At 39.0% G+C, this 24,690-nt stretch overlaps 4 protein-coding genes and 2 long non-coding RNA genes across 10 annotated transcripts; 3 read left to right on the top strand and 3 right to left on the bottom strand.

The window, feature by feature from the left end:
* Positions 1-219: 219 nt before the first annotated feature.
* LOC124199820 (something about silencing protein 10-like) lies at positions 220-2,198 on the bottom strand. Its single transcript, XM_046595778.1, has 6 exons — positions 1,907-2,198; positions 1,613-1,835; positions 1,422-1,546; positions 1,222-1,363; positions 1,038-1,155; positions 220-972 (listed from the first exon to the last, which is right to left on the bottom strand). The coding sequence occupies exons 1-6, from the start codon at positions 2,102-2,104 to the stop codon at positions 261-263; spliced, it is 1,518 nt and encodes a 505-aa protein (XP_046451734.1). The 5' UTR covers positions 2,105-2,198; the 3' UTR covers positions 220-260.
* A 171-nt stretch (positions 2,199-2,369) lies between these two features.
* On the bottom strand, positions 2,370-3,964 carry LOC124199815 (protein D7-like). Of its 2 annotated transcripts, none has more exons than XM_046595768.1 (9): positions 3,805-3,964; positions 3,667-3,745; positions 3,569-3,602; positions 3,364-3,499; positions 3,145-3,292; positions 3,014-3,088; positions 2,853-2,944; positions 2,628-2,783; positions 2,370-2,567 (listed from the first exon to the last, which is right to left on the bottom strand). In XM_046595768.1, the coding sequence occupies exons 2-9, from the start codon at positions 3,735-3,737 to the stop codon at positions 2,500-2,502; spliced, it is 780 nt and encodes a 259-aa protein (XP_046451724.1). In that variant the 5' UTR covers positions 3,738-3,745; positions 3,805-3,964; the 3' UTR covers positions 2,370-2,499. The 2 variants fall into 2 exon arrangements, with proteins under 2 accessions (XP_046451724.1, XP_046451725.1); XM_046595769.1 differs by having other exon boundaries at positions 3,826-3,916.
* A 4,523-nt stretch (positions 3,965-8,487) lies between these two features.
* LOC124199814 (peroxidase-like) lies at positions 8,488-13,706 on the top strand. Its single transcript, XM_046595767.1, has 15 exons — positions 8,488-8,749; positions 9,617-10,316; positions 10,377-10,653; positions 10,717-10,937; positions 11,019-11,064; positions 11,229-11,356; positions 11,427-11,626; positions 11,916-12,144; positions 12,208-12,553; positions 12,626-12,782; positions 12,847-12,931; positions 12,990-13,078; positions 13,142-13,340; positions 13,408-13,510; positions 13,573-13,706. The coding sequence occupies exons 2-15, from the start codon at positions 9,626-9,628 to the stop codon at positions 13,694-13,696; spliced, it is 2,895 nt and encodes a 964-aa protein (XP_046451723.1). The 5' UTR covers positions 8,488-8,749; positions 9,617-9,625; the 3' UTR covers positions 13,697-13,706.
* Positions 13,707-13,846: 140 nt separating this feature from the next.
* On the top strand, positions 13,847-19,734 carry LOC124199797 (peroxidase-like). 2 transcript variants are annotated; one of them, XM_046595751.1, is made up of 15 exons: positions 13,847-13,992; positions 15,643-16,347; positions 16,411-16,681; positions 16,743-16,963; positions 17,031-17,076; positions 17,173-17,300; positions 17,375-17,571; positions 17,709-17,937; positions 18,008-18,353; positions 18,414-18,570; positions 18,635-18,719; positions 18,784-18,872; positions 18,929-19,127; positions 19,186-19,288; positions 19,359-19,734. In XM_046595751.1, the coding sequence occupies exons 2-15, from the start codon at positions 15,651-15,653 to the stop codon at positions 19,474-19,476; spliced, it is 2,886 nt and encodes a 961-aa protein (XP_046451707.1). In that variant the 5' UTR covers positions 13,847-13,992; positions 15,643-15,650; the 3' UTR covers positions 19,477-19,734. The 2 variants fall into 2 exon arrangements, with proteins under 2 accessions (XP_046451707.1, XP_046451706.1); XM_046595750.1 differs by lacking the exon at positions 13,847-13,992 and adding an exon at positions 15,080-15,271.
* A 95-nt stretch (positions 19,735-19,829) lies between these two features.
* On the top strand, positions 19,830-20,964 carry LOC124199811. Of its 2 annotated transcripts, none has more exons than XR_006877006.1 (4): positions 19,830-20,191; positions 20,258-20,336; positions 20,452-20,624; positions 20,697-20,964. It is a non-coding gene; the product is annotated as an uncharacterized LOC124199811 (long non-coding RNA). The 2 variants fall into 2 exon arrangements; XR_006877005.1 differs by having other exon boundaries at positions 20,251-20,336.
* A 1,367-nt stretch (positions 20,965-22,331) lies between these two features.
* Positions 22,332-23,464, bottom strand: LOC124199812. 2 transcript variants are annotated; one of them, XR_006877007.1, is made up of 4 exons: positions 23,105-23,464; positions 22,960-23,045; positions 22,672-22,844; positions 22,332-22,599 (listed from the first exon to the last, which is right to left on the bottom strand). It is a non-coding gene; the product is annotated as an uncharacterized LOC124199812 (long non-coding RNA). The 2 variants fall into 2 exon arrangements; XR_006877008.1 differs by having other exon boundaries at positions 22,960-23,038.
* Between the last annotated feature and the right edge of the window lie 1,226 nt (positions 23,465-24,690).

Genomic DNA, 24,690 nt, shown 5'->3' with positions numbered 1-24,690 from the left:
ATAAGCAAAATGTAAACAGCAAAGTGTTAACATTCATATGAAAGATTACTACTACCGAAAGATTACTATCAGACAACTTGATAAAAAAAAACTGCGCAAGGGCAACTGAAATGGAAAATGAAATGTTAGAAAATTTCAACCGTTTGTTACCTCGAAGAACGTATTCATTCTTACCCAATTACTTGGAAGGAAATGAAAAAAATAAATCATTCAAGCTACTTACACTTAAACAGTATATTTGTAAAGACATATTGAAAGGTTTACTTAAGTTTAACACTTCGAATGACGGTCGCCTTAATGCCAGAGATCTCACCGCCGTATTTCTTGAGTTCTTTGCGAGGCTCGCGAATCGCGCCCTTCCTGCGGATATTTGCCTTTCGGAACTTCATACGGTGTTTGACACGAGGATTGCGCTGTTCTTTCGACCGATGCGGTGTCAAGCCCTTGTTTTTAGCAATTTGATAGTTGATGCCACGTTTGCCAATGTCCTCTTCTCCTTGCTCTGAAGCATTTATGGCTGAATCAGCTCCAGCAGTCAAATCAAGGTTTGGATCTTCGTCACCATCTTCACTTTCATCTTCAGAATCTTTCTTTGATTTACTGACCGCTTTGTAGAAATCTAATGCTTGCTCTTCGTCTCGAGTCAAGGGTACGTTGATTTTCTTTTTCGTGACAGCATTCTTTTCCTCTGGCTTGCTTGTCTCGACTACAGCCGACTGAGGACGACTTGATAAAATGCGCAGTTTCTTTCTTGGAGGAATGACGGTGCGTACAAAGTCTTCACGAGTCATCTTTTCATCCTCTTTAATTTTCGTTAACAAACTGTCGATCTCCGGCTGTAGACTTGCACCTGCATTTTCAAGCTGATGTAGCAAACTTCGGAACTGAACCAGACGTTTAACGACAGGGTGATTCTGCACGGATATTCTTTTAGACTTCAGCACAAAATAATAGCCAATCTGTGTGCAGTAGCTGAAAAATATAAACAGACGAAAAATGTAATAAAATTTCAAGAAGAGGAGTTGTACGTAAAATACTTGAGGATGAGCTGGTATTTCGATGTGACGTAATCCACTCCTGGACTTGCAGGTAGCACTCCTTCCGTCACTAATTTTAAAATGGGTTCTAGATTGTTTTTAAGCTCTGCCATTTGACCTGAAAGATAAGATAGGTGTTTTTAATACTAAACATCGATAATTTAATTCAGCGATTAGAAGTTACACTTGAAATCTTCAACGAGTTCAATCAGTTCTGGAGACTCTTCCGTCAATAGTTTAAGTTTTTCTCGTTTGGATAAATGAGAAAGATTAACGTCAATTTTCTCTTCCTGTACAGATGTTTGTCCTTTGATTTTGTCAGCTTCCTGTAATACAAAGAAGATTAAATAAGATGCTCCAACTTTAGTTTCATTAATTTGTCACTTTTAAGTGAGTGATGAAATCTAAACCAAAATCTGCTTCTTCCAACTGTTGGGCCATTCTTTGCTGAATTGCAAGTGCTTCTTGTTCTTCTAGTTCTGCTACCTCAGCATCCGACTCATTTGCATCTAGAATATTTTAATGGTTATTACTGTAGCAGATAACAGAAGATGCATTTTTTAATCGAAATATACCATCCCATTCTTCATCAACGTAGTCAGCATTGTAGTATGCTGATCTTTTTTTTCCCCATTCCAGATTTTCTTCTTCATCATCTCCTTCCTTCTCATCTTCCAGTTCATTATCAAGGGGAGGTAATGGTTCTGCATCTAAACGGGCCTTCTTCAGCTTTTTCTTTTTTGACATCTTCAATGTTTCTTCTTCGTCAGATGATGAAGCTACTCCCAATACATCTTCCTGAAATATAGGAAAATTTACAACCAATAAAAAACTAGATATTAACAGAGTAATTTCACACATGTTAATACCTGTATGTATCTTTTGGGCCTTTTCATCAACTTGGCCAATTTCTCTGCACCTTCGCGTTCCTCGTTTTCGTAGTATTCGTCAACAGCATCATATATGAATTCCGATGCATTTGGGTCGACGGCATCCTGATATTCTTCGTCGTCCGATACAGCATCCACTTTCGTTTTACGACTGGATGTACCTTTAGGCTTGCCCATCTTAACTTAATTGTTATTCAACTTTGTAGGTTCCAACTATCCCACACGTGGTTCTAAATCTAACTGAATACTGAACAGCTCGTCTGACAGGTGTTCGTCTGCAATATCTTTGAATGCATTGCTGCCAAATTTCCATTGCAACTAGAAATTATTTTTTGACGGTATTTTTTGATTTTTTTTCTCATGGTTTTTTAAAGGAAAAGCATTTTTGGAATTCCAAGAATTTCTTTTCTTAAAACTAAGTCTTGTTTTGTTGAAAAGGATATACCTGAACCCAAAATGAAATTTATTAACTCAAAAAAGGTCTGTGTTTTCATAACAAATGAACTTGAAAAGTGAAACAGGATATTTCAAACTTGGAGTAGGTGACCGTATTATGGAGTAGGTACTACTAATTATAAATTAGGAAATTCTTCCGGGGAGAAGCGAAATGTTCGGTCTGGTTCAGAAATATGGCTCCAACCTTGGAAATAATATTAAGATAACGTTCTTTGATACTTATGATAATGACATATTAACTCACCCAAAAGTCCTCTGCCTCTTCCGATTGCAGGAGTACTTCCAGCACTACCGTTACGTGAAGATCTAGCAGGCGAAGGAAGTCCTTTTGATTCTTCAACATGCTCTTTTGGCACCTGAAAGTTTGCTGCAATTCGACTTAGGCGTCTTACTGGATTCTCTACAAATTGTGTAAACAAATTGAATAAGAAAATCTAATTTTAGTGTAAACGAGAAGATAAAAATTTACCAGTTGGTTTTCGAGGTGGTACTGGAATAATCGTTTCCTTTTGTACTTGCTGGATTTTCTCTCCTTTAGCCACAAATACTCTTTCCTTTTCTCTAAAGTAGAAATTAAATATTTAGCAAATAATAAAATAGTTCAACATGATTTGATTTATGTAAGTATACTCCCTCTCCCGCAAGCGTTCTCGTTCGTTTTCGCGGTATTCCTTACGCTTGGCTTTGGATAACCCTTGAGGAACACTAAAGAGGAATAGTTGTACATAAAAATCTATGGGCAGCAATATTAATACAATTACGTCATGTAGTTGGCCTTAGCACTCATTATTTCAGACGAGAAGCTAGGAGCAGTCAATGTTGCATCATCCCAGCTCTCTGATAACTCAGTAGATGGTAGGATTTCATTATACTTCAGTTTTGGTTGAAAAAACTTTGTTTGTTTGTCCCCTAAACAGGTGGTAATACAAATTAATAAACCAAATTACTGAATGAAACATAATATATGGACTTAGACTTACCCTCCCACGTTTTCTTATTAGCCTCTTTAGCTAACTTGTGCTCACAAGATTCTAGGTGATCATTCAATTCACTCCTTCTAACATAGTGCAGGTGCCAATATTGGCATTGAACAAAATCATGGTTTTTTGGAAGATTCTGCAAATTAAGTTGCATCACAGACGTAAAGGTATTTAATGATAACAGTAAACTAGTAAAAGTACTTACTCTAATACACTTGACCAAATGATGTTGTAATTTCCTGTTTTAAAATATCACAATTTTGAACTACTTGTTAAAAAAAACACAAAAATGATATCACTCACCGTCTTTCAACCACGTGCACAGGGTCAAAAGGGCACCCAACACGTTCAGTAAGGTTTTTCAAGTGAATCATTTCCAATCCTATTTCCAATTGTTATTATTATTATTTGTCTAGAACTAAAACTAAGAAAATAACTAACTAAATCCAACGTTTTCCTTTCCTCTATAAGACTTTTGTTTTCGAGACTTCGGAACAAGAGGTGGAGTTTTTTTACCCACACAGATTATGAGCTTGTCGACTGCCCGACTGGTAGTCTTCTTTTGTTTTCTTTGTGTGAGTCGGTGTGACCAAAAAATGGAGACTGTGATGAAATCAAAGCAAGACAACATTTTTAAAGCGAAAATAATCACAAATTTCTCTCGTTCGACGTTAACGGTAAAATTTACTTAATTTTTCTAATTTCCGGAATTTAAAATTAGAAAGTTCAAACTAATTTCTTTTAATAAAAAAAAATGAAATTACACGCCATATTTTTACTGATTTGGCAAGATCGTAACATTATGTAAATTTTTTAATTCTTCATTCGTTTGATGTTCATTCCGTGTTAAAAAAAGCTTGAAAAAAGTGTTGAGAACATATTATTTTGTTTAAGATCCTGTAAAGTTTTCTCCATGACTACAACAATGAAGAATTTGCAAGAGCTGCTAATCGAGTACACATCAGGTTAGTCTATAACTTTTTTCGTTTAATTTTCTAAGGAAAAACAAGAATTGTTGAATTTCGCAGTTCTTTTCAGCTGAAACTTTGTGTATTGTTGAGATAACAAAATGTGGCGTCAATCACATGTTCGACAGTGAAGTTATCGAAGTAAAATCCATGAATGTTATAGCGAGTAGGGGTGAAAAGAACAACATTGTTTTAGGGCTTAAATAATATGTTAGCATTTATTTGTCTGGTCTTTGTCACGCAATTTGAACGATAGAAGAGACGTTAGAGTGCCCATCATTTTTAGCCTTCGTGTGACGTAATCCTAGACTTTTACCTTTGGGATGCAAATCTCTGTTCCGTTGTAGGCTAATGCTTTCTTGTGGTAATTGGTGTGAACCTGCAAGCATAGAGAGAAAGGTGGGACTTCACTTTTTCTTTCTATTCAGGATCTACCAAAAAGGCAAGGTAATAAAACGTCGTGCATCACACGTGGAGAAATGCGTGCCTCCCTGCAATGAACTCTCGAACTTTGGGTTTTTGCCTTCGAAAAAGTCTTTGAAATTCGTCATGACAAAATGCAAAGCCGTATAAACACTATGGCGTACACTTTAATGTTGGGTGGAGTAGGATTTGGAGAAAAAGTTCGGCTGGAAATACAAATGGCAGACATTTATTACCATTTGTGGCCTACTTTAGGCTACTATAGAAGAAAACAAGAGGAATCAAAGACGTTTTTCCTAATAAATTTATTTACGTCTGGCGAGTCATGGTGCAACTACAAGTGCCCTAATGCAGTAATCTCTTTTGTGTATTCTTTCAGTAGCCTATTTTGCCATGGAATTTTACGAGTTGTTTTAAAAATCTTGACCATACAATTGCTGGCCTTGTCTCATCGATCATAAGTCCTGAATACTTGTTTTCTGTTTCCATCGATTCGTCACAGGTTCTTTACAACAACTTTTGTCCACCTACTTCAAATAGTAACATTTTTTTCTTTTGTGACATCAAGTTCTAACAAACTAAGCTAATGAACCCTTATACTATAGTTTCTAAAGCCAAGCCAAGCTTGACCCTGGAATACTATTGACGTTATCGAAAATTTTGATTTAGTGCGTTTATTTACGCTTGGATTTATTTTACACTTTCTTTGAAAATAATGGGGGGGAAAAACCTGACCGTCAACCTTGTTATATTTATACTTTATCCACAAAATCGATCCGTGCCATTTGTAATGTAGAAATGATCGCGAGCGATAAACGCGATGTTTGCGAAAACTTTTACTTTTTTCACAAAGACTTGAGATAGTTCATCAACTGGCAACGAGTCCCTCACTTTTGTGGGTCGAGAAGCCGTGACGAAATGATGCAATTTCAACTGTACTACTATAGGTTTTCTTCTCAATTGCACAACGCCGTGGCAATCTCAAGATCGTGAAAAGAAATCTTTGCAAATGAGTTGAATTGTTCAGACAGTTTTGACTCATCCGCCCACTGGAAAATGCATTATTCCAAGTCGGGATGAATAGCTGGGCTTGATTGTTGTAGTACACCTAGCGCACCTGATGCCTCCCAGCGTAGCTTCGGGATACACGCTATAGTCTTCCTTGGCGGTACATAGGAATGTACACGGCTGACTGATTTTAGTGAAAGGTGTAAAACGTTGTTTTGAATTCCGATTTCCTCTTTTTGATTCGAGATAGTATACATAAGTACGTACTATGTCGCAACAATAAAGCATCTATTTTGTTAAAAAGAAATGTGAATCAAAAGGGTGTTGAGTTAAAAGGTTGGACGTCCGAAAGCGATTGCCTTCGTGCGTTCAAGAAACAAATTGTTGGCGCGCTTTGGGGTGGGTGGGTGGGCAAACCGCACCCACACAACAACAACAACAGCAGCGGCATAGGTAATAGGTAAAAATAAGGCAACCGCAGGTTTTTGGTAGGTACACGTTCTGCTACATTTGCCTTCGAAATAATTAAGAAAAATGTCCTCCTGTGACTTTCTCCGCAGTTTAACCTACTTGCGAGGAGCGTAAATAATAACAAGCTGAATTATTGCCGGCGTTGTTCACTTATTGGAGATAGGGATCAATCAACAACAAAAGGCAACCGTATAACGGGCGGCGTGACTGGAGAAGACGAACCCCACGTTTCTAATACTTTCGTTTTTCTTGTCTTTTCTCCAAATAATATTTTTGTGTGGATTTCAATCCTCGAACCGCTTACGGGCGAGTAATATTACGGCGCTCCCATGCCGTCATTAAATTCGTTTGGTTTGCTAATTATATAACGCAACCCGACGGACGATTTGTTACGTGTTTTGTTCGCGTCAGGAGAAATCCCGAAGAGAAGGTCTGATTTATGAGTCACGACCCGGCTGGAACTCTTTTGGTCAAAAGACTTGACTATTGTTAAAAAACTAACAACGCAAAATGTTCTCCGTGCTGGGTTATTTTTTAAAAAAGTATCGGCCTTGATGATTGATGCAACGGCATTGAAAATAAAAGAAGAGATTTCCTCAAAGACGTCACTTGGGCGTCGACCATTCACCAGTTAGACAGGACAACCTGAATGGCTTCTTTTGCGTAATATTTTTTCTTTTTTTTTTTAATTTGTAGAAAACGGATGTATTACACAAGGACGGCCAGTCTGGTGCTCTCAAATCGTCATGTGGCTCTTCTTGTCAATAAAAACCATAGACGCGGAACTGGACAACATCTGGAAAATCAGTTTACAAGAAAGAAATGGGTCCATTTTCTATTGTCAAAACAGAAGAATTGGTAAGTGACACAGTTCTCTCTTTTTAGTTGGAAGATGAATTTAGAAAAATCAGATGAAATCGTGTCTGGTGTTTGTTTTTTCCCACACTCGTAGGCGGTTGTCCCGCCAGCTTGGTTGTGTATACCTACAAAATAGTATACGTAGCTTGAAAAGAATAACGAAATTCTCTTTCATCGACAGCAGCGCGTTTTCTCTTTTCGACCGTGAATGTGTACCGAACGTCCACGCCCTGTTTTACATCATAGCCGGCGCGTCGATTTTAAACGAAATATCTCGAACACGACGTGGACGATGCATCGAATGGGCACTTTCCCGTTTAGGGAAAAACATTTTTGACGCATTTGCAAAAGCCATTGGCACGATGGAGAAAGTTCGGCGAAAGATTCTGCGTGGTGTTGATTTAATTATTTGTTTAGTTAATAACAGCCGTTTAAAAAAAAAAACGAAAGCGAAATCATTCCGAAATTCACTTAGTTAGAATCAGATTTAACAGCGGATTCCGTTACTTTTCTCGTATTAATTATGTCAGAATATCTTGACGGGCCCGTCAAGTCGATTGTGAAATACGTCACTTGGATTGTTGAAATATATTCACTTCATTTAATTGTTGAAATACATTGGCTCATTCCATGGACGTGTTTCACAATCGAAGCTTGAAACACCTGCTTCGCTATTAATATGATTTCACGACGGCCATAAATCTCAACTTAAAACACAAATAGAATTGAATTCATTTTTGAAAAAGCCAAATATGATGGGAATTCGGAAGACAATCATTTCACGTGACAATGCTGAATGGGGTTAACGGTAACGCAGCGGCAGTATTCCGACAACTACCGGGACAGACAACGGCTGTTACTTCAATTTCACGCTACGATTAGGTTGCGTTTGAATGCCATCAGGGTTGTCTCGTTCAGTGGCGTACGTGGTTTCTCGAACAAGATCATAAAAATACTTCTTTTTAGTATCGTCTTACTTTTGTACTATACTATTTCTGTAAGCTCTCTCCAATGAATCACCGACAACCTAAATCTATTTAGTCAAAAAAAATCCCTTCAGCAAAACAAACATTCGTCAAATAACTGCGCGCGGTCCACTTTTTGTCCAGTGAAACTCAAATTTAATTGCTCGTCGTGCAGATGAGACTTATTTTAATATTTTGTTTTCCAATGTTCGACCAAAACGATAGATTCGACATTTTTAAATAATTGGCGGAGGTGTCAATATGTTTATAACGACTTGATGACATCACGAACGGCATCAATGATTCGAGGTGATGGCGATTTTTCGAGAGATCGGTCACGGTCTATCAGAGCTAATCAGGATTGCGTTTGATTCCGTCGACAGTTACCGGCCCATTAAATAAACTCACGAAACACACCGTGCACCTGTTGAAAAGGTACCGTATCCTCTCTCTCTCTCTCCCTCTCCCTAGTTCTGCCATTCGTTCGTGACTCCCGCGCTCGGCTAACGCGGGCCCTCTATAAATACAAGAGAGGCAAGCGTGTTCTTGACAGAGCTCACTTGGTCAGACGTCGTGGAAACTGGAACACATACCTCACAGTGTGCTCTGCTCTTTGTCGTCATTTTGTAAAAGAAGAAAAACATTTACGAACTCAAGTTTTTTAAAAATTACACCAACTCAAACTTCACTCAGGTAGGATTTGATTCACTTCATTTTTATTTGTCCATCACGAACATTGAATTTAGTCGTGCTAAACGAATTGTTGGCTAATGGACGCAAGTGAAAGTGAATGTAGTAAATCCCTTTTATTTTTTTAGAAAAGGAAATTAAGATATTGTTGTACAACACGTATTTAAACAAGAGTGAACAAATGCCTTTGATACTATACGTAATCAGCCATCTATCAATTCACTTCATTTGTTGACTTCTTTTGATCTTTCCATTAATTTTTTGAATGGAAGAACTCGTCCGTGTCGATTGGCCATGAAAGTTTTTCAATTGAAGAAAGGCGTTACATTCCAATCACTTTGTATAACCTATTGATTGCTGATTGACTTTGTTTTTTAACTGTGTGAATCAATATTCACTTCAAGTAGAATTCTAAATTGATTAAAATTCTCTATTGAAACGTTAGCGGTAAGCTATGAGATTAGCCTGCGATGTTACACGTTGGGCCTGAGCTATTTCGAGTGATATCAAATTGGGCCGCCTGCGCTTTCTCTGTGCTCGTGTAGACTACGACACTTATCATTTATCAAGCGGAACTCGTAGAGTAACAGTGTTGTATTATAGACAATTTTTCGGATGACTCTTGCGTGACGCATTGCATTTGAGGTGGTCGTTGTCATTGAGGTTATTGGGCAATTTTCACACCGCGGTGAAATTTGATTCAACTCTCCAATAGTTGTACACTCTAATTAAGGTGTCATTTTTGTTCTGCTATCGTAACCGTATCCGAGATTCACATGACTTGTACAAATAAGTAATAGCCAACTTTTCCTTTTTTTTAATGGAGAAGAAAGGTGTTGAAGTAACTTATATGAATTGATTTCATTGCAGCTGCTGAAGATGATGTCCCGATGGGTAATTGGAATGGTCATGGTGGGCCTGCTGTTGGTTGCCGCTGCCGCCAGCGACGATGCTGCAGATGCTGTGGAAGAGAAACTCGAAGAGAAAGAGCCTGTAGCCGATACAGAGAGTGCCCGAACCGGTCGTCAATATCACTCACGCCGACCGTCTGTGTTGGGCCGCAACCCTAGCCATCTGTTGGACTATTCCAAGCTGGACGAAAGTGTCGTTCAATACGATCCGTCTGGTCTCGGGTTCGAGATTCAGAAGCCCGGAGTTTTCCAATACCAATTCCGACCGGCAGCATACCACTCTGAGCCACCAAGACCTGCTGCTGAGCCAATCAAGCCACCTGTCCAGCCTAAAACAGCTTACCGCGAAAAGCCATCAGCTTATGTCCCTTACAGCCCTGAAACAGCTTATCCACCCAGGCCGGCTTATCATGAAGCTGTTAAACCTCCTCCTCATTATCCTGGGTCTTACAAACTCGAGAGTCTGTATCCGGAAAGTCCCTACCAATACGACGACAAATATACTCACTACTGCCCGAAAGTTGGCGGTTACGAGTCGCAGTGCCGACCGGCCAAGGATTGCGCCGTTTGGTACGATCTTGTTCTTATCACTCCGGGAAGCTCCTGCAAACTGGCGGATGGAGAACCAGGAATGTGTTGTCCCGATCTTCCCTACAACAGTGAGTAACATTTTTCTATTCTGTTTCAAAGAATGTCAAATTTAATTCGTTTGTTTCCAGGTCATAACGGGCCCATCAAGCAAGCTAACAAGAAAATCGTCAAGTTGGAGAAACAGTGCATTGACATTTACTCTGTGAACGCTGCCGCTCACGCTGGCCAGTTCCAAATGCGCTTGATGGACGAAACGGAGAAACTTTTGCGAGCCAACAACATCACAGTCAGACCGAGTTCATCCCAGTCGACACATTTGCTATTTTTCCAGACAACTCTCGAGTCACGGATGCTCAGCCGTGGAGCCCTAACTGGCGTTGAAACTACCAGAGAACTTGGCAAAAGGTAAATTAATTGTGATTAATAATTGAATCTTATTTATAAACATCTTTTTCTGAATCTCTGTAGATTTGAATTGACTCCAGAAGAGGCCGGTTTTGGTTTGAATCAATTCAACCTAAGAGATACAATTCTGAAAGAGACTTGTCCAGCTGATCCCGTTTGTGATCAAAAGACTAGCCGTTCTCCCTTCCGGACATTAGACGGCTCGTGCAACAACATCAAACGTTCCTTCTGGGGAAAGTCTCGCACCCAATTTCAGCGCGCCCTTGTTCCAGCGTACGCAGATGGTATAGCATTCTTTCAACACAATTCAAAATAATAACTATGTGGGACAGTCGGTTACATATTTGCAATATTTCTCTGTATAGGTGTTTGGCTTCCAAGACGTGCTGGAGACGGTGGCGATCTTCCCAGGTATATTGCACACTATTCGTTACGGTACTCAATGTAGAAATTTCCGACGGGTGTATAAACCCCTTCTTTTTTGGAAACTAGCCATCAACTTTCATTCACGTATTCTTCATAGTTTATTGTCCTTTGCAAAATAATCATCCAATGCTTTATTGCGCTTATTCCAGTCCGCGTTTAGTGTCAATTTCTGTGGTTTTGGACGCTGATGCTCCCTCCGAGACGGACACCACATGGGTTATGCAGTACGGCCAATTTTTGGATCACGATTTAACATCGACTCCAGTCTTCCGCATGAGTATGACATATTGCAACGCTGGATTAGCAAGCATTTAAATTAATAACGATATAATTAATTTTTTCCCTAGACGCCAACGGAATGGGCATCCAGTGCTGCACAGAAGAAGGAATGTTGTTGAACAATACCGAATTTCTTCATCCTGAATGCATGGCCATTGAAATTCCTCATGATGATCCGTTTTTCTCCAAGTTCGGTCAACGTTGCATGAGCTTCGTCCGTTCCACTCCGGCTCCCAGATTTGATTGCAGCTTCGGTCATGGAGAACAGGTCAGTCGTTTGGAAGAGAGTTTCGCCGTTACAGTACAGCAATTAATGTCGACACCAGATGCTGCGTGTCGACATGCAAAACATGTGTTATTCATTTTTGTTACATGAATTTAACACATCACTCGAAGCGTAGTCATTCAAATTACCCTAAATTGCTACTTTGAAACGGTCCAATTGGAAACTTTATGGGATGTCAACGGGTTGAAATTGCCCAGTAATAGTGTGACAGTATTTCTTTTGCCAAAGATGTAACCCACTTTTCTTGCATTTTCAATTGATACTTTTGTAGATGAATCAGTTGACCCATTTCTTGGATCACTCCAACGTCTACGGCTCCGACGATAAAGACGCCGCAGAGTTGCGAACATTTAAAAATGGCGCCCTGAAGGTAACTCCGCAAAAGGGTCATCACGAATTGGATTTGCTGCCGCCGGATAACGATCAAGAGATGAATTGCACCTTATCTAAAGCCATTTCTGGAATTGATCGACCAAAAGATGTCAAGTGCTTCAAAGCAGGTGGGGAAAATGCACACACAAAAACGATTTTTCAAAATTGCATAATAACCAATTTTCTCGCAGGTGATTCGCGGTCGAACGAACACCCCAACTTGGCTGTCACGCACACCGTTTTCATGCGTGAACACAACAGACTTGTGGCGGAGCTCTCCTACTTGAACCCGTTTTGGAATGACGAGCGTCTTTACCAGGAGGCCAGACGCATTCTGATTGCTCAAATGCAGCACATTACCTACAACGAATGGCTGCCCATCGTAATCGGTGTGGCCAAAATGCAGGACTTCGGTTTGCTGCCACTTCAAGATGGTTTCAGCGACGATTACGACGAGAACATCAATCCAACCGTTTTGAACGAATTCGCTACAGCTGCTTTCCGATTCGGACATACCCTTATTCAAGGAAAACAAGAGTAAGTTTAATCACTAGCTATTATTGGGGGGAGAGATTCGGTTTTATTAACGGGTTTATTTTCCTTTTCCAGTCTAGTTAATCATAGAAGAAAGAAGGAAGCTCACGTTCTGTTACGCCAACACTTTTTCAAATCACAAGTGATCTACACGCCTGGCAACCTTGACAAATTCCTTATTGGTTTGGCGACTCAGCCTGGACAAGATTTTGACAATTATTTCACCGAGGAGGTATAATGAAGATATATAGCTTAATTTGATTTTCAGCTCTTAATTAATTAATTTGTCGTGACAGATTACTAACCACTTGTTCGAAGAGGAAGGCAAGGGTTTCGGTATGGATTTGGTGGCCCTCAACCTTCAACGTGGACGTGATCACGGTAACATATTAAAATCTCAAAAGAAATGATTGGATATTTATTGGCTGTCTTTATTCAGGTCTTCCCGGCTACAATGCTTATCGTGCTCTGTGTGGTCTTCCCCGCGCTGAATACTTCCGTGATCTACTTGACATTATTTCCCCAGCCGTAAGTGCTCTTATTTATTGCACAATGGAACAGACGTTATATAACTCTTGGGTTTATTCATAGATTGTCGAGCGCTTTGAGCTCCTTTACGACACGGTGGATGACATTGATTTATTCATTGGAGCCGTTTCTGAGAGAAAAGCCGATGGAGCTTTATTGGGCCCCACTTTCCAATGTATCGTGGCCGATCAGTTTTTGAGACTGAAACGAGGTGATCGATACTTTTACGATCTTGGAGGACAGCCCGGCTCGTTCACTGAAGGTATTACATAGTAAAAACATGCTGGTATTGCAATTATTTTAAATATACTAATTAATTTTGAATACAGAACAATTATACGAAATTCGGCAAACCAGTTTTGCCCGCATCGTATGCGATAACAGCCATGTGCTTCATACTCAACCACTTGTTTTTAAATCAGAATCTGCCGCGTAAGCATTTATTTGTTTGATTAATTATTGGATAAATTAAATATTTTTGTTTCATTTATTAGAAATCGTATCGTGGGATGTGATTCTTCGGCTATTCCTCGTGTAAATCTTCTCCCATGGCAGGAAGGTTATGAGAAACCATACAAAAGGCCTTGTTGTGGTGCTACTCAATACAAGAAGATTTAAATTTTTTTTATCAAGAATTCATATGTTAATTCAGATTGCACATTTAGCATTTTATAATTGTATTATTGGAATGGATAAATATATAATTAAATAAAAAAAACTAGGAACATTCTAGTTTTAATTAACCGGCAACATGGCAGCATTGTCGTCATTCCATCATAACAACAATGGCAGTCTTAACACTTTGCTCGTGGGTTTAGTTGGTTCAGTTCGTGAGATATTGAACGTTGTGGTTTTAGCAGTGGGTTTCTAATATCCAGTATCCAGTGCCTTGTGCAAGTCATAAGATGGTTCAGGTAATTGTCTTCCATTTTGTTTGAATTAGTGAATTGATATTGCTGTCTTATATGAAACCGCTATGCATACAAAACGAAACGAACAGACACCGGGACTTCTATTTTCAGAAGGTGTGATATACCGGTTGCTCAGCCGGCACCCAGTCATGCACGAAAATAAAGAAAATGGGTTGTTTTGTACAGTACCCTTTCTGGGGACTATATTCCACGATAGTTAACCCACTGTTTTTCGTGTGAATGTTTTCGTTCCTTTTATATTATTAAGGAAATTCAACGTCTTTGAACAAGGAAGAGTTTGCCAAATCGGCGTACAGCATTTTAGTGCCGGTAACAGTTGGCTGTCGAACGTTTGTAAATGCGACCCCTGTGTTTCCGCATCTCTTTAACGACTTTGTTTACGACTTTCCCAAACTTTCGTCGAAATAAAATTATACTATATCTATAACTGCTTCGCTATAGAGAGTTTGGGAATCAAGATGGTCCATATGCAGCCTGATAACATATTTATATGGCCAATTTCTTATGTTGTTTCGACACTTTTTCTCGAATTCTTATCATGTAACGTGACAAATAGCCTACAATAACCTTACTATCGCTTTCCGGCTTCTTTTTCTGATTCACCACCATGTATAATTTTCTATACATGTCTGAAGAACAATTGCCTCTGTAAACAAAGTCGTTAAAAACACACCATTCAAATATGTAGAGAAAGCCGCGGCTATTTCTGGGGGGAAACTTGCGTTCGGAAATTCCTCTCAATGGTCCACCCATAATTCGGTTGTTTGTATTTTTAAGGGTTGACAATTGCTATGCGCCATCAGATAATCAAGGCAGTCAGACGACGCGAAAGTTTCTGAGACTATGAAAGAAAGAATTTCAATTCCAGACACTGACTCGACACGAATGCCAACAAATGCGATTGTTTATATATATTATGCGTTATCTTATCTCGTCTATGATGCAGGTATTTCTTAACAGACAGCAATTCATTATGGGGCAAGTACTGTAGCGAAAGGGTGGAAGGTAAAGCTATTGTATGCATGGCTTAAATAATGTAGCCGACAACCGCCATGGTGTAAAATCGTAAAAAAATGTTTGTCAAACGCTTCCACCAAACTTTCCCGCCTGATCGGGTATAAATACAAGAGAGAGAAACGGTTCCGTAGCAGAGTCAGTTGACCAGGTGTCGTGAAAACAGCAACATACATCCCATAGAGTTGTTCTCTACCAAGTGTATTATAAAACTGTACAACATTGGAGTTCTAAGGCCTCATTTTAGGTCAGTGCTAATTCATTTTCATTTAATTAAGGATTACTAGTTATTCGTTGCGCTGCAGTGTAGAGTTTCGTGCGGGAGTGATGACGATTTAATTGTCCAGCATTTCTTTCAGAGATGTGTTAAATAGCAGTGGTACGATTTCAAATAAAACGGCGCTTCAAGAGATGAAGTTATAAAAACGTTATTTGACACTCTGTAAAACTTGTTTGTGACGTTAACCACCTGTTAACCGTTTGACTGCTGCAGTGGGAACTGAATTTGGCCTATTATAAAAATTTTACAAGCGGGCAAACACTCTCAAAATTACCTCCTGTGTATCCAATTTCCGTGCATGAATTAATAGCTTCATTTATTTGTTTTTTATTTTCAAGAATTCAAGATGTTGTCGCGTTGGACGGTTGGCGCGGTGCTTATTTTGGGCGTGCTGTTTTCTGTTGTCTCGTCCAGCAGCGAACGCGTCGAGAAACCAAAAGGGTCAAATGGTCGAATTAAAAAGATAAGACGTCAAAATTCCGTTATTCGACCTGCCACATTGAATGTAAACCCGAGCCCAGTAGACTACAGCACGGCTCCGCGCGACGATGATGTGGTTCAATACGATCCTTCTGGATTGGGTTTTGAATTTAAATTACCGTTCGATGGACGGTACCAACCGATTTTTGAAAGCCAGTACGTCAAACCTTATCAAGAACATAACCCAATTTACCAAACATCACCGAGTCCTGAACCGACTAGCTCACCCCCATCGACTACAACGCCACCTTACTATGAACTTCCATACGTTGAACTTCCTCAAGTTGAACCTACTCTTCCTCCCTACGTCCCCGACCATCACGTGCCGAAATCGAATTATAAACTTGAGACACCACTCGACATTTCATACACTACTGCAAATCCAAACAAATACAGCAACGAATATCCTTACTACTGTCCTAAAGTTGGTGGTTACGAGTCGCAGTGTCGGCCAGCTAAAGATTGCGCAGTGTGGTATGATCTCGTTCTCATCACTCCCGGTACTTCCTGCAAACTGACGGATGAACAACCAGGAACTTGTTGTCCGGATATTCCCCACAACGGTAAATATTTCACTACCTCAATTTTTTTGTCACAGCTATTTAAAATTGATTTTATTTCAACAGGTTATGGCGAAGCTATCAAGAAAACCAAGAAAAATGTGAAATGTGAGCATCAGTGTATTGACATTTACTCTGTGAACGCTGCCGCTCACGCGGGTCGCTTCAACATGAGGTTAATGGACGAGACGGAGAAATTCCTCCGCGACAAGAACATCACCATCAGACCCAGTTCGTCATCTTACACGCATTTACTTTTCCAGACAGCGACCGAAGCTGAACATCTTAGTCGTGCCGCATTAACTAGCATTGAGACCACCAGAGAACTTGGCAAAAGGTGGTATTTCTAATGATTTCAATTTCAACAATTAAATGATGTCGATATTCAATCTATGTAGATTCGAATTGACTCCAGAAGAGGCTGGTTTGGGTTTGACCCAATTCAATCTTAAAGATACCATTTTGTCAGACTACTGTCCAGCTGATCCCATTTGTGATGAAAAGACTATTATTTCTCCCTTCCGGACGATAGATGGTTCATGTAATAACCTCAAGTATCCATCCTGGGGCAAATCTCGCACCCAGTTTCAACGCGCACTTGTTCCAGCTTACGCCGATGGTATTCATTCGATAACAGTAAATTATAAATATGTAGGACAGCGTAAAAAGATGAAATGATTCAACAGGTGTCTGGTTGCCACGAAGGACGCAAAATGGAAGCGATCTTCCCAGGTAGGAGAAAAATGGGTTTAGCGCTACTTGTTTAATTCAAGATTTGATTAACCTGTCATTGTGGTATCTCAATATTATTGTCAAAATTTATTGCAGTCCCCGTTTGGTGTCTATATCCGTGGTTTTGGATAAAAATTCTCCCAGTGAAGCGGAAACCACCTGGGTCATGCAATACGGACAGTTTCTCGCGCACGATTTGGCCTTGAGTTCCAACTTCCGCATGAGTATAGTTATTTTCTTATTTTGACGACCTTAATGTTTTTAATAGCGCGTAATTAACTAATTATTTTCCTTATAGGCGACAATTCGGGCATTGAGTGTTGCACGGAAGAAGGAAAACTATTAACAGACGCTGAGCTGCTCCATCCCGAATGTATGCCCATTGAAATTCCAGACGGAGATCCGTTTTTCTCCAAGTTTGGTCAGCGTTGCATGAGCTTCGTCCGCACCATCCCAGCACCCAGATATGATTGTAGCCTCGGCCATGGAGAGCAGGTCAGTTCTAATGAAGCGTCACTAGTCTCGTATATAATCAGCGGTACTTTATTCTCCCAAAATTTTAGTTTGGAAGTAGCAATTTTTTTGCTTTTGAATAACAGTTTTTTCAATGAAATAATTGCTTTATTATCTAGATGAATGGGATCAGCCACTATCTGGATCATTCGAACGTGTATGGCTCCGACAATAAAAGGGCCGCTGCGTTACGCACCTATGAAAACGGTACACTCAAAGTGACACATCAAAAGGGCCATTATGACTTGGACCTACTCCCTCCGGATAACATGGCTGAGACTAACTGTACTTTATCCAAAGCCGTCTCTGGCATAGATCCACCCGATAATGTGAAATGCTTCAAAGCAGGTGCAGTAGCGGCCGTCAGATGAATAGTTTTATTGTATTACGTCTAATTAAATTCCCATGTTTGACAAAGGTGATTCACGAACGAATCAGACGCCCAACTTGGCTGTCACGCAAACTATTTTCTTGCGGGAGCACAACAGACTTGCGGCGGAGCTCGCCTATTTGAATCCCCACTGGGATGACGAGCGACTCTACCAGGAGGCCAGGCGCATTCTGATTGCTCAAATGCAGCACATTACCTACAATGAATGGCTGCCCATCGTAATTGGTAGAGCGAAGATGCAGGAACTTGGTTTGCTGCCACTTCAACAGGGTTTGAATGAAAATTACTACAAAAATCTTAATCCAAGCATCTTGAATGAATTCGCCACTGCCGCTTTCCGATTCGGTCACACGCTTGTCCAGGGAAAGCAAGAGTAGGTCCAAAATTATTTTTTTCTTTTGAATCAGCAGCTGTTTAACTATCATTCTATTAGTCTAATCAATCGTCGGAGGAAGAAGGAATCGCATATCCTTTTACGCCAACACTTTAATAAAGTGCAGAAGGTCTATACTCCGGGAAACCTTGAGAAGTTCTTGATTGGCTTGGCTACTCAACCCGGACAAGATTTTGACAATTATTTCTCTAAGGAGGTAGGTGTAATACTTTGAATTAAGGTTTCATGATTTTTCGTGAATTTACACTGTCCCTTGATAGGTTACCAATCACTTATTTGAAGAGGAAGGCAAAGGTTTCGGTTTGGATTTAGTATCTCTAAATATTCAACGCGGTCGTGATCACGGTAAATCTTTTTGGCTTTTATTAAAAAAACAAAAGTGAAATACATTTTAAATTTGCCTGTTTAGGTTTGCCGGGCTACAACGATTATCGGGCCCTGTGCGGTATTCCTCGCGCAAAGAAATTTAGTGATCTGCTTGATTTGATTTCTCCGGCGGTATTAATTAAATTAAATTGCCGACACCAACAAGTCGTTTAATTTTCCGCTTTTAGATTGTTGAGCGCTTTGAGTTATTATATGACTCAGTGGACGACATCGACCTGTACATCGGAGGAGTTTCAGAGGATAAAGCTGAAGGGGCTTTATTGGGCCCCACTTTCCAATGTATCGTGGCCGATCAGTTTTTGAGACTGAAACGAGGTGATCGATACTTTTACGATCTTGGAGGACAGCCCGGCTCGTTCACTGAAGGTATAACACAGTAAAAATAATTGGACTGCTTGATGGTTAATTCATTTTGACTTTATAGAGCAATTGTACGAAATTCGGCACATCAGTTTTGCCCGTCTCGTCTGCGACAATAGCTTCGTATTATACACTCAACCTTATATCTTCAAATTCGAATCTGATGCGTAAGTTTTGATCTTTGAGGCTGAGATTACGAACAAGAATTTTTTTCTATTCATTTTTAATTAATTTTAGAAACCGAATCGTGGATTGTGACTCATCCTCTATTCCTCGTGTCGATCTTCTGCCTTGGCAGGAGAGTTCTTCGGAACCCTACAAAAGATCCGGCACGGTGCCTTCCAAAAAGATTTAAGCCAAATAATTTTTCTTAAGAATTGAGTTAGTCCATTCTGCCTTTATTTAAAATCATTAAAAAATTTCTGTAACGGCGGAAAACTTTAACAAAAAAAAACAAAAACAGAGGAACTGGGTTTTACTGTATCTGTTGCATAGGAAAATCAGTCTGTGTCCCTCTCTTTCCCATTATTATCTTGTCTCTCTTTTCTATACATGAACGACGGAGAACTAATCCTGTTATGTGAAGCAATACAGAAAAATATGTGGACCAAAACCGACCAAAACTATTTTTGACTTAGTTTTCGCTTCGCTCTGAAAGTGAAATGAATAACAAACAGATGGCGTGAGTGTCATCGTTTTCGTGTCGTAAATTCAACCCATGTCTGAGTGCACAAGTGCAATATATCGCACAAGTCGTGCGCCACTTTTCCTCTCGCGGCTTCCCTATTACGCTAGTGTCGTCTGGTGGGGAACGGCGACAACTCGTTTTCTGTCAACACCATTCTGGTAGGCAAAATGTCAGGCAAAACAGTCTTAAAAAAGAAACTTTAGCTACTGAACGAGTAGAAGTGAATAAAAGTGCTAGTGAAAAGGACAATTGTAAAGAATAAAAGCCATTTATAAGTTATAACTCCTGTTTTCTCGACTAGTGTGTGGTTTAAGAGTAGGTGTCACAAATAATAAGTTTAGGAAGCAGTATGATGTGCATTAGTATGATGTGGAACAGACAGGTATAATTTAAAAACGAATTAAATCAAAACCTGGTTATCAATTTTTATAATTTTATTAGTTTGCAGGACAAAATTGGAGAGCTCGAGCAACAACAAGTAAATCAAAACAGCACAAAAAAGCAGTCTAAGAAAAAAGACGCAGCAGGTATAATAATGAGAAACTATTCACTTTTGTCAATTGCATCATCACAGTCATATAATAATTGTTTTTGTCATGAATGAAAAACTAAAACTTTATGTGTATTATGCTTTTCATTTAGGAGGCTATAAACTCTCACCGGTTAAGCTCTCCTCTCAGAACATGATTGGATTGATTGGCCATTTAAATGCCGTTTAAAATCAATCACTCTTTATCAATGAGAATGGATTCTACTACGGATACATGGTTGCTGGTTTATGTGTCTGGATTGATTTATCACCAATATTGAGCTAGGTATCTTGTCTTAATTTCATTATGTTGTTGATTTTTGTTGTCCCCTCTATTAATCTGTTTTTCTTTTTGTAGTTGCGTGACGCTCACGGCAGTCTTCGTTTTCATTACAACACTACATGATTGCTGGGAAGGTGAAGGCTTACCAAGATGTTTTTAGTTCCGTCTTATGGAATCCTGAATAAACTTCGAAAGTTGCGTCTACTAGATGGGATGGATTAATTAATTTTTTAGACTAGAAGTACGTCTTATAACTGTCATTCTGTGTTAATCAATTAACAAGGCTCGTCGCTCGATTTCACGCGAATAATTCATGAGAAATACAAATTTCGTAACACACAAATGTATTGTAGTTTGTACTGTAGGCTAGCCGTGTAACACCCAAACAGTAGACAATAGAAAAGATGAGCTATTAAAATAATTATAATCTTAAAGATAATCACTATGCACATTAAATCAACTGTTTTTGAATTCATATGTGGTTTGCTCATGAAAAATGGAGTATGGTTCATTTTTTCTAGCGGAAGCCAGCATAGCGTTACGTAAACAGGGGTTAAAAATCGTTCGGGGTGAAATACACGTATATACATAAACAATGGACTGTTTTTGAATACATATTTGGGTTCCGCGTGAAAAGTTGAGCATAGAATACTAGTTTTATTATTATTGGCGGCAGCCTGCATGGCTTTTATGGGCATCAGCGTGAAAACTCGTTCGGCCTTAATTATATGTACATGCGTATAAAATAGGGGGTTTTTGTATTCATATTCGGATTCCGCGTAAGAAGTTGGGTATAGAATATTAGTTTTTTAATATTGGCGGGAGGTTGCATATCATTTATAAACGTCAGCGTGAAAAATCGTTCGGCGTGAATTACAGGTGCAGACATATAAAATCGAACTTTTCTGAGTTCATATTTGGATTCAGCGTAAAAAGTTGAATGAGAGTAATACTTTTGGCGGGAATTTGTCATTTGTGACGAAAAAAATTTTTGAAAAAGGTCGCCTAGATAAAGAATGCGAATTGGGTCGTTTTGTTTCTATAAAAAATTTCGTCGAAAACGAATAACTACCGGAGGCTACCGCCAAATATATTGAAATTATTATCCCTTATTCAAATTTTAACGCTGAATCTAAATATGAACTCAGAAAAGTTCGATTTTATATGTCTGCACCTGTAATTCACGCCGAACGATTTTTCACGCTGACGTTTATAAATGATATGCAACCTCCCGCCAATATTAAAAAACTAATATTCTATACCCAACTTCTTACGCGGAATCCGAATATGAATACAAAAACCCCCTATTTTATACGCATGTACATATAATTAAGGCCGAACGAGTTTTCACGCTGATGCCCATAAAAGCCATGCAGGCTGCCGCCAATAATAATAAAACTAGTATTCTATGCTCAACTTTTCACGCGGAACCCAAATATGTATTCAAAAACAGTCCATTGTTTATGTATATACGTGTATTTCACCCCGAACGATTTTTAACCCCTGTTTACGTAACGCTATGCTGGCTTCCGCTAGAAAAAATGAACCATACTCCATTTTTCATGAGCAAACCACATATGAATTCAAAAACAGTTGATTTAATGTGCATAGTGATTATCTTTAAGATTATAATTATTTTAATAGCTCATCTTTTCTATTGTCTACTGTTTGGGTGTTACACGGCTAGCCTACAGTACAAACTACAATACATTTGTGTGTTACGAAATTTGTATTTCTCATGAATTATTCGCGTGAAATCGAGCGACGAGCCTTGTTAATTGATTAACACAGAATGACAGTTATAAGACGTACTTCTAGTCTAAAAAATTAATTAATCCATCCCATCTAGTAGACGCAACTTTCGAAGTTTATTCAGGATTCCATAAGACGGAACTAAAAACATCTTGGTAAGCCTTCACCTTCCCAGCAATCATGTAGTGTTGTAATGAAAACGAAGACTGCCGTGAGCGTCACGCAACTACAAAAAGAAAAACAGATTAATAGAGGGGACAACAAAAATCAACAACATAATGAAATTAAGACAAGATACCTAGCTCAATATTGGTGATAAATCAATCCAGACACATAAACCAGCAACCATGTATCCGTAGTAGAATCCATTCTCATTGATAAAGAGTGATTGATTTTAAACGGCATTTAAATGGCCAATCAATCCAATCATGTTCTGAGAGGAGAGCTTAACCGGTGAGAGTTTATAGCCTCCTAAATGAAAAGCATAATACACATAAAGTTTTAGTTTTTCATTCATGACAAAAACAATTATTATATGACTGTGATGATGCAATTGACAAAAGTGAATAGTTTCTCATTATTATACCTGCTGCGTCTTTTTTCTTAGACTGCTTTTTTGTGCTGTTTTGATTTACTTGTTGTTGCTCGAGCTCTCCAATTTTGTCCTGCAAACTAATAAAATTATAAAAATTGATAACCAGGTTTTGATTTAATTCGTTTTTAAATTATACCTGTCTGTTCCACATCATACTAATGCACATCATACTGCTTCCTAAACTTATTATTTGTGACACCTACTCTTAAACCACACACTAGTCGAGAAAACAGGAGTTATAACTTATAAATGGCTTTTATTCTTTACAATTGTCCTTTTCACTAGCACTTTTATTCACTTCTACTCGTTCAGTAGCTAAAGTTTCTTTTTTAAGACTGTTTTGCCTGACATTTTGCCTACCAGAATGGTGTTGACAGAAAACGAGTTGTCGCCGTTCCCCACCAGACGACACTAGCGTAATAGGGAAGCCGCGAGAGGAAAAGTGGCGCACGACTTGTGCGATATATTGCACTTGTGCACTCAGACATGGGTTGCGTAAATTTGTTGTCACCTGTCATCAAATGTTGACCGGATTTGGTAGGAAGATGGTTTCAGATTTAAAATTACTTTTACAGTATTGGCTTTAATTCATTCCCTGTTTTCAGCCAAGAAATTGTTCGATATGTAAGAACCACCTATTATACCATGGTAAGAACGGTAAACCCAGCAGGAACTGAAGGATCAAGCCCAAGGTTTTCCCTCTACCTCTCTGCTATGCTGACTCATGCACTCGTACTCTTCGTAAGCTTATTTACCTTTAAATTTGCAGTGATGGTTAACATATATGTTACATTCTCTTATTATTCCTCAGCTAATGGCCTAATGTCAGGTTGACTTTTCAGCATGTTTTCAGCAAAGTGTGGCAGAGAAAAAAATAGAATCTAATAACAGCTGTGATGTGTAAGTTGAACAGCATTTCAAGCAATTATTCATCTGTTTTTTTCATTGTATGCAATTTTTATCTAATCTAGACTAGACTTGTCTGATGCTGTGATTCGGGGAAGGAAAAACTTGTTGAGTGAGGGTTGTTGATTGTAGAATAGTGAGTTTGGGTGCTTGGTTAATGCAAGGTTGATGCTCTTAGGATCTTGCCTTTTTATTTCAATTGAAATCAAACTCAACAAGGCTTGTTTAACTTTTCTATATTGTTATACAAGAGATTTGGTGTGTAGATTAATTTATTTTATTATGAAGCCCCAATTTGTGAGATTTAGTTAGTAGTTGTGTTAGTTTACATTATATTATACAAACATGGGAAGAGCAGGAAATAGGAGACAAAATGGAGGAACAATCGGACATGTGGAGTGAGTAAGATTCAACCCAGGGCTTTTGTAATCAATACATAATTACCATAACTATTATACCATTTTCGCTCATCGTTGTGAGTGATCTGCGGGAGTTTATCATATTCTTAAGAAGAAACTGTCTGAGAGAGCTATGGAGAGCTATGGAATGTTTAGTTTAAAATAGGATCGTATCAGTGGTAGGTGGTAGCGTAGCCATCTAAGTAGTAAAACCCATATTTCTTACGCTTGAGTCCCGAGTTCAATTCCTGTGGCAGGCTATTGCAGGCTACATCAGGCATTGGTGTATTGTGACTAAGTAGGGAAAAATATCACAAATTTTAAGCTTATGTTTGTATGTATGGGTATTGAATCCCTAGATTTCACTGAAGGGCGCCATTGGTGTCTTATTTGATGGGAACTCCATTCTTAAAGAACT

Source organism: Daphnia pulex, chromosome 8, assembly GCF_021134715.1.
Source record: "Daphnia pulex isolate KAP4 chromosome 8, ASM2113471v1".
Taxonomy (NCBI): Eukaryota; Metazoa; Arthropoda; class Branchiopoda; order Diplostraca; family Daphniidae; genus Daphnia; species Daphnia pulex.
Note: the sequence above shows the minus strand (reverse complement) of the source record. Positions and strands in the feature narration are given on the sequence as shown.